The sequence below is a fragment of the Nanorana parkeri genome, unplaced genomic scaffold (assembly GCF_000935625.1).
Source record: "Nanorana parkeri isolate BGI_ZX_2015 unplaced genomic scaffold, ASM93562v1 scaffold1898, whole genome shotgun sequence".
Taxonomy (NCBI): Eukaryota; Metazoa; Chordata; class Amphibia; order Anura; family Dicroglossidae; genus Nanorana; species Nanorana parkeri.
In genome coordinates, this window is record NW_017308166.1 from 94,890 (window position 1) to 107,389 (window position 12,500).

General features: G+C 42.8%; 1 protein-coding gene across 1 annotated transcript in view; it reads right to left on the reverse strand.

Moving 5' to 3' along the window:
• The window catches only part of CCAR1 (cell division cycle and apoptosis regulator 1), a 63,011-nt gene that overhangs the window by 5,891 nt on the left and 44,620 nt on the right, over positions 1 to 12,500 (reverse strand). Inside the window, exons 17-22 of the mRNA XM_018572009.1 lie at positions 10,723 to 10,908; positions 10,442 to 10,633; positions 8,712 to 8,942; positions 8,147 to 8,255; positions 3,928 to 4,022; positions 1,444 to 1,590 (exon numbers count right to left, since the gene is read on the reverse strand). Of these exons, the coding sequence (XP_018427511.1) occupies positions 1,444 to 1,590; positions 3,928 to 4,022; positions 8,147 to 8,255; positions 8,712 to 8,942; positions 10,442 to 10,633; positions 10,723 to 10,908 (960 nt within the window). The remainder of the gene's footprint in view (positions 1 to 1,443; positions 1,591 to 3,927; positions 4,023 to 8,146; positions 8,256 to 8,711; positions 8,943 to 10,441; positions 10,634 to 10,722; positions 10,909 to 12,500) is intronic.

Consider the following 12,500-nt stretch of genomic DNA (forward strand, 5'->3'; position numbering starts at 1 on the left):
GGCTGAATGTGTCAGACGCTGCAGATGGAAAGGTGCAGGACACCCCATGTGCAACGTCGGCCACACGAGCACCACGGGAGAACAGGACGCCGGGACCTGTAATGTACTGGAATGCACTGGAATGTAAGCAGGCCGACTCCCTGCGTTCAGGTGCGGGAGGGGGTGTGGAACTGTATTGAAGTCAATGGCATCGCCCACAGTGCAATCGCCTGCACTCGGAACGCAGGCACATTAGTGCCTGCATTGCGGTCGAGTGCGATCTGCAAAAATTGTGCTTGCAGCATTTTTGCGGCTCGCCCTGGACTGGAACACAGGCACTAATGCAGGCGATCGCACTGTGGGCGAGGGGCCTGCCTGCGCAGCCCACGCCCCCTCCCGCCCCTGAATGCAGGTGTTTTTTCGTTGGTAGATCTCAATGAGCTCGTCATTTGAAAAGTAGATCTCCAGACGAAAAATAGTGGGCGCCCCTGCTTTACACTATATGCAGCTTGTATCCGGAAAACCTTCACACTTTATGCTGCTATTCAATATTTTCATAACTATTTCATTACCAGGTCAGTAGATTCTCCCTTTCGTGCTTATCCCCATATGTACTGTAGGGAGCAACCCTGTAAAACAACTCCTGGGAAAATATGATAGGCCACATTAAAGTCTAGATTTTCCTTTACTCTGAGAAGACTTGCATGCTGTAAAAATCAAATCGCACTGTGCAGATCAGAAAGCAGAGTGCGCTTACTGTATGCTAGGGATGCATCGATACCGTTTTTTGGTATCGAGTACGAGTACCGATATTTATCCTTCGGTATTCGCCAATACAGCATACCAATACTAGCATGGAGCCGCCTTCCGGAAGCCGGGCGGCGTGTCATTACCTATTGCTGCCTAGCTCCATGCTTCTTGGCCAGCTCGATGCCGATTGGCTGGGAGCCAGACAACCAGCATCGAGCTGGCATCCTGCCCAACCAGGAAGCCGGGAGGAGAGTCATTACCCATCACCCAGCTTCTTGATTGGCCGGGAAGCCGGCTCCATGTTCCTTCGTGGCACTGCTTATCTGACCAGAAGTTCTGGTATCGGGGGTAAGTATCAGAGCATTTGGCTGAGTACTCACCCTGATATTCAGTATCGGCACTGATACTAGTATCGGTGCATCCCTACTGTATGTAATGAACATAGATTAACAAAATAAAATTTTAGCATTATAGAGCACTGGAATATTATGAAAACCGCTGGTGACAATGGTAACCCATCTGTAAAGCAGAGTTTGGTCTGTCATTTGTGCTGAGGTTATAACCATCGGCGATAAGACCAAGCAGACAAAAGACAAAATAATGAATTTACCTGCGCGTAGGAAATCTCTACCCAAAAGGAGAATTCTCCAACATACAAGCAAACCTCTTCCATAGGCAGAAATTGGGAACACAACGGACAGAAGGCTTTAGTACCTGTGCTCTTGACAGATGCAATCCAAGTGTATAAATTATTTCTTCTAAGTCCTTCTCCATTAAGTAACCACAATGACTTTGATCAAAATATACAAATGCCATCAGAAGATCCTTATTTACGGTAACCATCTGCTTCTTTTCTTTCTCCTGGAAAAAAAAGAAGTCACAAAAAAGGTTTAATTCATCAAGAATGCCAAAACACTGTCATTTTTAAACCAAGTATGGCCTTTTGAGCCTGAATGAGCTTTATATCGATTTCATACAATAGACATTTGAATGTTAAAGTGACATTAAACCCTCAGATTTTTTAACATAAAACAATACTGTAATGTGCGCCTTACTGTAATCCATGGTTGTTTCCCTTCTCTTTGCTGCTCTTCCTTTTAAATCCGCATCTCTTCTCATGCTCTGCAGAACTTCTGTTTTGCAGCAGACTGCCTTGTCTCAGGAATGGATACGGGGTGTCTGTGTATCCGTTTCTATAGGCTTGTAATCTGAGCCAGCACTACAGGAAGAGGCCCTGAGCTGAAAAGGGAAGTTCTCACCAAGCATGAGGAGACATGAGGATTTAAAAGGAAGAGCAGCAAAGAGAAGGGAAACAACCATGGATTACAGCAAGGCGCACATTACAGTATTGGTTTATGTTAAAAAATCTGAGGGTTTAATGTCACTTTAAGTATATGTTAGAAGTTTAGACCAAGTTGCAAACACAGAGGCAGAAGTCCCCAAGCAGGGAGTTAAATTGTGTTATTACATAATAGGAGTTCGGAAACATGCACGATCTGCTGGCTGTTTGGAATTACAAGTGACTATAGTGAACAATAGTGATAAAAGCACCGTACTATCTTCACCGTTGCCATACCACAACAAATAAAATACATCTTCAAGGGCTAGAAATGATCTCAGTCATAAGACAACTTAAACCAGTACTAGCACAGTAGCTCAGCCAGGTCTTCCTAAACCAATCTACAGTGTAGTTTATGACCACATCATCGACTTTCTCATACAGCTTTGCATTTGCTCTTTACTTAACTGGCTCAAAGAAGAGATCAGCAAATTTCTGCTTGATAATGATATGAATTCAAAACTTGGACATTTGAAGGCAGAGACTTCGAGAGGTATAATACAAAAGGTGAAAATGTAATGAAACTTGTCAAAAGAGAAATCCTAAAGGCTGCTATTGCTCACCTCCCATGAAAATCCTATTGTCCTGGTTCTCATGCTAAAGCTACTGCTCCAAGTCAAAATTATTTAAACAATTGCTAGCAGGACAGCTTTTACTGCAGAAGAAACTCCCCATGTCTCTTCTGCAATGAAAGAGTATTACCCACCTGCTAGCAAGTGCCTAAAGAATGTGCACAGAGCTATGTATGCAACATTCTCAGCATGCCTTGGTGTTGGGGTAAATTAACCCCTGTGCATAGAAGTTGCATCATCCTGGACCAAGCGGCGAAGTCAGCAGAAATAAGGGAACACTGATGTTGAGGTAAGTGATGCAGACTTTAGTTACACTTCAAGTCATTTACCCGGAGTTAGAATGCAGATAAGGACTTGTGACCTCCTGCCATCCATGCCTCTCTACTGGTTAGTGAGGATATCTACTGGAAGGATTAACCAATTGTACCTATGCAACGTTTGCTCTTTCTGCCTCCTGTATTACCAATCCCAGTTACATTTCCATGTCAGCTCTTAGCCTGATTAGGAGCTATGGGAAAACTCTTAGTACTGACTTCTTTCTGCATGGGAGAGATGTAGGAGTCTGCAGTGGATGTGTTTAGGTGCAGCTCTCCGGAACCTCAAGCACTAGGTGTAGTTAGAGTGGGGTAGACTGGTGCAATATATTAATGCCTGGATGAATAAATGATGTACTGACCTGGTAGGCTAAACCCCCCTCCCTGCATGCAATACAAGGTTTATTTTAGAGCTGCAGCTAACAATTATTTTCATAATCGATTAGTTAGACGATTATTACGTTCGATTAATCGGTTAATCGGATAAAAAACCTCCCCTCCCCGCCTCTGCAGCAGCCTATCCTTGTGTTATCACACTGTATACAATTGAATAGACCTGAAGACGCTGAGGAAAAATTACATCTGTGCAGAGGAGAAACTTCAGTGACCAAGGAAGCAGGGAGTCGGCTTGGTAGTTCGGGTGAATACATTTTTTTTTTAGCACCTAGACACAAAGGAGCAGTTACCCTTGCAAAGCAAGGGTAGTCCCACTGCAAGGGGTTTTAAATAGGGCTGCGGAAATTAACGATGAATTACCCGATTAATCGTTAACATTTTTGATTGATTAATTTTCACTTTTGACTGGAATGCATCTTTGGACAACACACTGGAAATAAGTATATAAATGAAAAGGTTATTAGCAACATGCAGATTTTTGGGAGTAGGTTATATACACCAAGTGCTACAAAAAAGCATCTAATGTTATAAAGAGCTACATAAATTAATTCAATGCTACAGACTGTAAATCACATACCTTATCTTTGGCTAGACACTCCTTGCTGTATCGGTTTTCCCTCTTGTCTTCACGTTTATCCTTGGTGCTGGAGTCGTCATCATCTTCTTCCCTGTCTTTGATAAAGAAAGATGACATTTGCGTTCAACGTATATTTTATGTGTACTGGATCATGGTATTAAGGTGAATATATAATACACTGTATTGAGGATCTAAGGGCTTATCCAATAAGGTAGAGCAAAGAGTTCCCATACCAACTAAAGTGAACAATTCTAACCAAGCTGAACTAAGCATACTAAACTGAAATCTGGTTGGTTGTTACAGGTTACTGGACTCTGAATGTCGCTGCTGCTCTTTGCACTGCCTGAAAAAGCTCAAGCTAATACACAAGTGGAAACATAGTGCTATGAAAAGAACTCCAGGGAACAAATGCATTAACCCTTGCCATGGGGCTACCCCTGCAATGCAAGGGTTAGTTGCTCATTTGTTTCTAGGTGCTAAAAAAAAAAAAAAAAAGTTATACTCACCCAAACCTCGAAGCTGGCTGTCTGCTACCCGTTTTTCTGGTCACTGGTCTCTCCTTCTCCGCTGCAGCGATGGTATGTCCCCCTGTGTCCTCTGCAGTGGAGGAGGAGAGAGGCTCCATAGAAGCAAGCCGGCTCCGAGGACCAGGTGAGTATAACTATTGTTTTTAGCACCTAGAAAAAAAATTAGTACTTAACCCTTGCAGTGCAGGAGTAGCTCCATTGCAAGGGTTAAGAATTTTTTTCATGTATCTTTGCTTTAATATATTCAAAGGTTTCAATCATGCCCCCCTTTCTCCTCCCTTCAGTCTAAACGATGAATTACCCGATTAATCGTTAACATTTTTGATTGATTCAAATTCTTTTGATCAATCATGAAAACACTTACCTCTCCGCCGGCTTCCGGGTGTCCCGTCGGAGATCCGGTGACGTCACGGACATTGACGTCACCGGACTCCTTCCACAAGTTGCTCTGTCAGCTAACAAAGGGAAGGGGGGAGGAGTCCGGTGACGTTGATGTCCGTGACGTCCTCCCCCTTCCCTTTGTTAGCCGACTGAGCCACGTGGACCAGTGATCTGTCGACACTTATCGAGTTCTGCGACCGCCTAACTTCCGGTTTCGTTCCAACTAAGAGGTTTGCCCAAGAAACTTTCGGCACGAGCGCCAGCCAAGGCATGGGCCTATACACATACAGCACAGCAATGAAGTAATAAAATGAACTAGGATCACACTAATCCAGCACGTTATTAATCTCACGTGCCCCACTCAAGCGGCGGCCATATTGAGTGGGGCACGTGACATTAATAACATGCTGGATTAGTGTGATCCTAGTTCATTTTATTACTTCATTGCTGTGCTGTATGTGTATAGGCCAATGTAGTTGGATCTGTATGTGCGTTATAATTAAAATTAATCGATTAAAAAAAATTTCGATTAATCGAACACGAAAATTCTAATCAGTAACAGCCCTAGTTTTAAAGACTTTTCCTTGGAGTTGTTCTTTACACAAGTCAGCCTCTGTGCCCTAAGAAATAGCTTGAAGTAAAGCAAGGAAACCAGGAGAAAATATAGAGCAGCTGCCCATAACAGGAAGATTCAGTTCTGTTTTGCTTACACTTTCATTGCTCCACTTATCAAAAATTAGCTCCATTGTTGCTAAACTTCTGCAGAGTCACATATTTCTCAGATCCACATGCATACACAATGGTACGATTATATGGTAGGAGCACTAGATAGAAAGATATTCATTCAAGAAGTTTCACAAAACATGCGAATCAGTTAAAAAAGCAGCTGAAAATGAAATGAAATGAAATGAAATGAAATGAAATATCATATAAGTGCTGTTCCCACAAAAGCTAAAAAATTCACGTTAAAAAAAGGAGAACTATGGGGTTAAGGCTTTTCCCCATAGCTCTCCTTAGGGTAACGGGAGGACACAAACTAGCGTCCTCCCGTCACCCTAGGCTCAGTATAACGCGAGCTGTAGCTCGCGGTATACTGAGGCGCCGCAGCTGAAGCCGATCCTGACAATTATGTCTGCATCTGCCCAGCTGCGTGAGTGACAGCTGGCTTTGCCTATCTAGAGGCAGAGCCAGCTGTACCCGCCCCCTCCCCGTCCGTTCCACCAGTCAGCGCTGGCGGATCGGAGCAGGGAGGGGGGAATCCAGCCCCTCCCCTGTCACGGCAGAGAGCTGTGACAGGATCGAGAAGTGAGCGAACGCCGGTATGTGTTCCCTCACCTCCCAATCTACTGAGCCGACCTGTGACAGTCTCATTGTCAGTCTCATTGTCACAGGTCGGCTAGAACTATGAGGCGAGTGAAAAGCACTCTTAGTTCTCCTTTAAAAGGAAATCTAATGTCCTTTTTCTGAAAAGCCTATTTGCCTAGCAGCAATGCTGATGCAACAGTTTAAATTCTGACTTATTAACCAAAATGAATTGCTATCAAGGTCCTGATCTAAATATGTGTTCTAGGTCAGTAACGAAAAGTACTGAAACCAGCATGAGAAGCCGCTAGAATTTGAAAAGGAGACGTCAGCATTGGCAGCCTATGTATTTTGCTTAAGCAAAGCTGTTTAAAGAGAACCTGACACTACTGTGTTTGTTAGATAAATATTGCAGTTGGACAGGTTTGCTTTAAAACTGAACTGTGATGATCATGAAGTTTTTAATTTAGATTGAATTAGCATCAGAAGGTGAAATCTCCTCTGTTAGCAGTGTACAGAGACCTTACTAGCTCAATCTCTCCTATCAGCTGCAGGGGTCTGCAGAGATCTTTAATTTTAAGACAGCTGTCAGTCTCATAATTCTTAAGGTGCCCATACACCTTTCGTTTATTGAACGATAATGGCATGAGATCGAGTTTTTGTACGATAATCGGCAAGTTGATGGGAAGTGAACGTTTAGAATAACTACTTCTGGCCGAATTTCATCTAAAAATCAGGCAGGCTAGAAAACTTTTTTCGAATTGTAAAATAAAATATCGATGGATTAGTGGCGTTTTCGTCCGAAAAAAAATAAAATAAAAAATCACAACACGAACTCTACAAATGCACAAACGAAAATTTGTTTTGTCGATCTACGAAATTAGGTCAGTTAGTATTGCTAACGAACGATAATTGAAATCCACATTGGTCTGTGCACGATGGGGTATTTGAGTGGAAACCGAACAAGGGTTCAATGACGGGAAAAAAAAGAGATCGAACGATAATTGTAAGGTGTATGGCCACTGTAACAGTCTGTTAAGGTGCCCATACACCTTACAATTATCTGCAGATTTTCTGTGGTCAGATGGATGAAGTGCAACAGATTGGCCCAGGTGGAGATTGCTCCATCCACACAGTTAAGTGTAGTTGGAGGAATCTGTTGCACCTTTTCCATCTGACCACAGAAAATCTGCAGATAATTGTAAGGTGTATGGCCAGCTTTAGAGATCACATTAATGACCCTTCTTCAGCTATGCTTCCACTTCTAGAGAAGATAAAAGAAGTGAATCCTCTGTCATGGTCTGCTTTGTTCCACTGAAGCTTTGACAAAATATTGATAGGTGATTAGTGAAGGGGCACAGCAGGTGACGCATCTGCTATCACAATGTACAGAGGCAACAAAGCAAGGCGACAGAGCAGACGTGGCCTCCAATGGCAGAACGAGGCAACTGCCGATCAGTGAAGTAGGGTGGGGGCAGGCAGAAAACATCCTACCCCTTGATCTGGTGAGGACCTCCTAGTTAGGTAGCAATGACATCACACTGCCTGCATAGAACTTCTAGAGGCAGTGGGGTGACAGCGAGGCCACCCACAGGCAGCCTGCTGGGGTGACTGGTTGCCATAACAGGATGTACCTTGCTGCTGGGCAAGTTCCAGCCCTGCTTTTTCCTTCTTATTACAAGCATAAACAACAGATACAGCAAAAACACAGTCCAGCTTAAAGCAGGTTTTACATGCAGGTACACATTTATTTATTTGCCTGGAGGATGTCAGCAATGCAAGTATCTGGACTTGTTCTACAATCTGTCCAAGTTTCTATGCTTCTTAAAACCAAGTGAACCAGAAGCATGGGATTAAGAAAGACATAATACCAATTCTGACGCTTATCGTTTGCCTGTTATTAGAACAGAAATAATGCTTCTATTGCTTACAAGGTCCAAAACATTACTGAATAACATATGTAAGTAATGAGCAGAGTACCAGCATTAAAGTTCCTCAGTCATACAAACCTTCATAGTCACCGTCGTCTTCTTCTGCTCCAATGGGCTCATAATCCTCTTGGGTGTCATCATCTATTTCTTCATCATCTCTGTAATCGTCTCTCTTTCTGTCATCCTTCTGCAATAAGAGAACATTATGCTTAGGAACCATATTGAGTTTACATAAAAACACAGCGCAATAAGAAATGCAAATGGCAAGCTGCAGCAACCAAGAACTATTCTTGGCATCAAAAGATCTACAGTTTGGTATTTACGCAAAATCCAAATATATCAATACAAATTGGGAATTCACACAAACTGGTTGCTACACTTCTATGGAACAGAAAAAGTGTTGTCTAGAAAAGTACTAAAGTCATTGTGCACCTCAGGGATGAATCAATGTGTACAGTAAATTAATGTTTCACAAACTGCGATCATTGTGGTGATATCAGGCAGTTCACAAAATCGCATTACATGATGGTTAGTGATGAGCAGGCAGCTAGTGTACAGTTTTCCAGCCCATAGTAGGCTGCACATTGCTGCTGAAACGCTTACATCTTGCCTTAGGTGAACATCCAAACTGTAAAACACAAACCTTTCGATCATCTTTTTCTTCCGATCTTAGTTTTTCGTCTGAAGATTTTCTACGTTTAAGTTTGGGTTCTTCGTCATCATCTTTGTCATCTTTCTTGTCTCTCTTCTCTTCCTTCTTAATCTTTTTGTCCCTCTTCTCTTCTTTCTCAGGGAGGGTTATAAGCTCCTTATATATCCGCACCCCAAAGTCTCTCTGGAGCATTTCATTGAATAACTCTGCAAATAGAGACACCTGATGGGAAAACAAACAGGACAGGTTGGGGGACTTGTAGTTTTAGCATTTGATAGACCTGGAAATTCACACAATAGTTTGCACATTTACTTTTCTCCCACATAAATGTTAAGGTGCAAAAAGCAATGGAGTTCTGCTCAGATACAGTATAATATACACGGAATACAATACTTTCAAACTTTTATATATAAATGGTGTGGTCAGAAGTAAAAATGGGGGCAGATTTGCCATCAAGTCTGTGCCCTCACAATTAGGGTGTGTGAAGATTCTGCATGCTCATACAAGTTTATGCAAATGTAAAATCCTGCTTAAAGCAGGTCAAAATGAGATCACAAGGAGGTCAAATGCACCTGTCAATGAATTCTAAATGATCTTAGAAGCATCTCAAGCCATTGACACTAGCCCTTATGTGGCTGTCCATTCCATGACAAATAGGAGGGGTATTCCTTTGATTTAATACTGGTCACTAAAGTGAACATCAGTACATATTATTACCAATCAATGTAAATGTCACTAAATATAAGCACAAGTGCAAAGGTTTAGAGGAATTAAATGAGAACTATGGGGTTAAGGCTTTTCCCCATAGTTTTCCTTAGGGTAACGGGAGGACACAAACTAGCGTCCTCCCCTCACCCTAGGCCCAGTATACCACGAGCTGTAGCACGCGGTATACTGAGACGCTGCAGCTGAAGCGGATCCCGACAATTATGTCTGGATCCACCCAGCTGCGTGACTGACAGCTGGCTCTGCCTATCTAGAGGCAGAGCCAACTGTACCTGCCCCCTCCCCCGTCCGTTCCGCCAGTCAGCGCTGGCGGAGCGGGGAGGGGGGAATCCAGCCCCTCCCCTGTCACGGCATAGAGCCGTGACAGGATCGAGAGGTGAGCGAACGCCGGTATGTGTTCGCTCACCTCCCGATCTACTTAGCTGACCTGTGACAGTCTCATTGTCACAGGTCGGCTAGAACTATGAGGTGAGTGAAAAGCACTCACCTCATAGTTCTCCTTTAAGAAGCGTTACTTGCATTTCTATAAACTATTAGGCCCGATTCCTACATACAATGAACCACATGTGCTCGTTTGACAGCCTCCATTGAGCTGTATAAGTATGGAGTGGTTGTTTACACACAATGCAACTCGGCACTGCACCAATCATCAGAAGGTATGAGCAAAAGTAAAAAGGCCCGATTCCGACAGAAAAGGCCAGATTCCGACAGAAAAGACCAGATTCCGACAGAAAAGACCAGATTCCGACAGAAAAGGCCAGATTCCGACAGAAAAGGCCAGATTCCGACAGAAAAGGCCAGATTCCGACATACAAATGTACCACGTGCTCGTTTGACAGCCTCCACTGAGCTGTATGAGCATGGAGAGGTTGTTCACACACAATGAAACTCGGCACTGCACCAATCATCAGAAGGTATGAGCAAAAGTAAAAATTGGTTTAATTGTAGCCCCCCCCTCCTCCTGCCACAAAGCACAATCATTTTACAATACATACCTCAAATGAGTGCTCCTTATTGTCCTCTATCCTGTAATCCAACAGGACGCTTAGAGACATGATGCTACAGTCAAACTTCCCATTTTTTGCTGACCAGTTTGGATGTACAATAATTGCTGGTTCTTCAGGTAAGATATATCTCTTCTCTCTTCTCTGACGCTCCATTTCCTCCTGACGTTTTCGCTCCTCTTCCTAGTGACAGAAACGTCGCGTTCAGGTGTTGCAATTAAATACAGGTAGCAATTTTGTGTAAGATTGGGGATTAAACAGGATATAAAAACCTCTTTATCGTCCTCAGATTTCCGCTCTTCCTCCTCCTCCTCATCTTTTTCACACTTTTCTTGCTCCTTCTGCTCCTCTTTTTGTTCTTCAACACGAAGCTGCTTTGTTAATCGAGCAATCAACTGAGATTTTAATCCTTTGGAACCAAGAGTTCGACTTTCTAACTCTTTGCGCAAATCATTTACCTGTCCAAAAGATTGTCATACAAAGAAAATCACACTGCACATGGTGGCATTTGAAAGTACCTTCCTTAATGTAAAAACATAAATAAAAATGTCCTATTTATTTAGGGAGCCTCCGGTGCCGTAGTGCCCGCTACATACAAAGACCCACTCCATCATTCTGACAAGGAGCCAAGAAAAGTCCAACATCATTTAAAATTCTGGTTTAACCAGTTGACATCCGCGGTGTTAAACCCCCTTCCCATCCAGGCCATTTTTCAGTGTTCAGCGCTGCGGTACTTTGACTGACATTTATTCCGTCATGCAACGCTGTACTGAAATGAATTTTATACCCTTTTTTGGGGACAGATAGAGCTTTCTTTTGGTGGTATTTATTCACCACTGGGGGTTTTATTTTTTACTATATTAAAAAGGAAAAATTACCGAAATGTAAAAAAAAAAAAAAGTTTCCCCTATATTAAAGGATAAAACATTTATTATTACCCAATTTTTTGGTAAAATATAAAAGACGGGGTCACGTCAGGTAAAAAGACGCCAAACATGTCAAGTCTTAAAATTGCGTGCGCGCGCGACACCTCAAAAAACGATAATACCCAAAATTGGCCCAGTTCTCTAGCTGCTGTAGTTTTCAGTTTAGATTATTGAACAGCAGGGCCTGTTACTCACGTGAGTGTAGAATATATTTTATTGCCTGTATTTAACCTAAAGAAACTTCCTTTAAAGTGCAAGACCATCCAAAACCAATATCCGCGTACTGGGTGGATACTGGTTATTTGAATCTCCATGTAGCCCAACGGCCCAGCCATTACAATTCCAGTGGATTCTACATTTATTTCACATTATTAACAATACAGTAGGAGGAGAGAGATCTTGCTTGTGAGAGTAATTTCCCAGGGAGCTGAGAGAGGGACACCACAAGGTGATCTTACCAGTGCACTGAAGCTGAACGCCAAGCAGAAGTGCCACAAACTAATGAAGCTTTGTATTTATGGAAGCATTTCTTATAGTGCAAGTACCTGAATTTGACTTATCTGCCTCTTGCATTCCCTTATACAAAAGCACTCAGACTGGAAGAGAGCAGCAGGATTAGGAGCCAATCATATGTGTTATGTGAAAAAAGTGTGTGTGTGTACAAGTAACATGCTCATAGGAGAAATGAGCAAAGGATGACCAATCTGTTGCTGCTCTTTCATGGTCCAGTCAGTAGGCTGGGGGTGGAGTGAGGATACCACTGTACTCCCTTAAACGGACCTTTCATGCAAACAGAAGGTCTACTTCTTTGCGAACCCCTAATTGCTCAAACAAATAAGCTGTAAATAAAATATTTACAATTAAGATTGCACAAGAAAAACTACTTCTCTCGGTCTCAGCTGCCAGGAGGTGCATGCAACATCACCACCCCTTACGTCTTCCTCTTGGCCACCCAAAATCTGTGAGCATGCATTGATGCCATGGGCTGGAATGCATTCGCACAGAATTTCAAGTGCCCAGCTATCCAGGAGCCAGCGGTAAGGCGTCCATGTCTCCTGGAAGCCAGGACCAAGATTTTATTTTTGGCTAAATCTTTTTTTTTTTTAAAGCTTTTGTTACTGTTA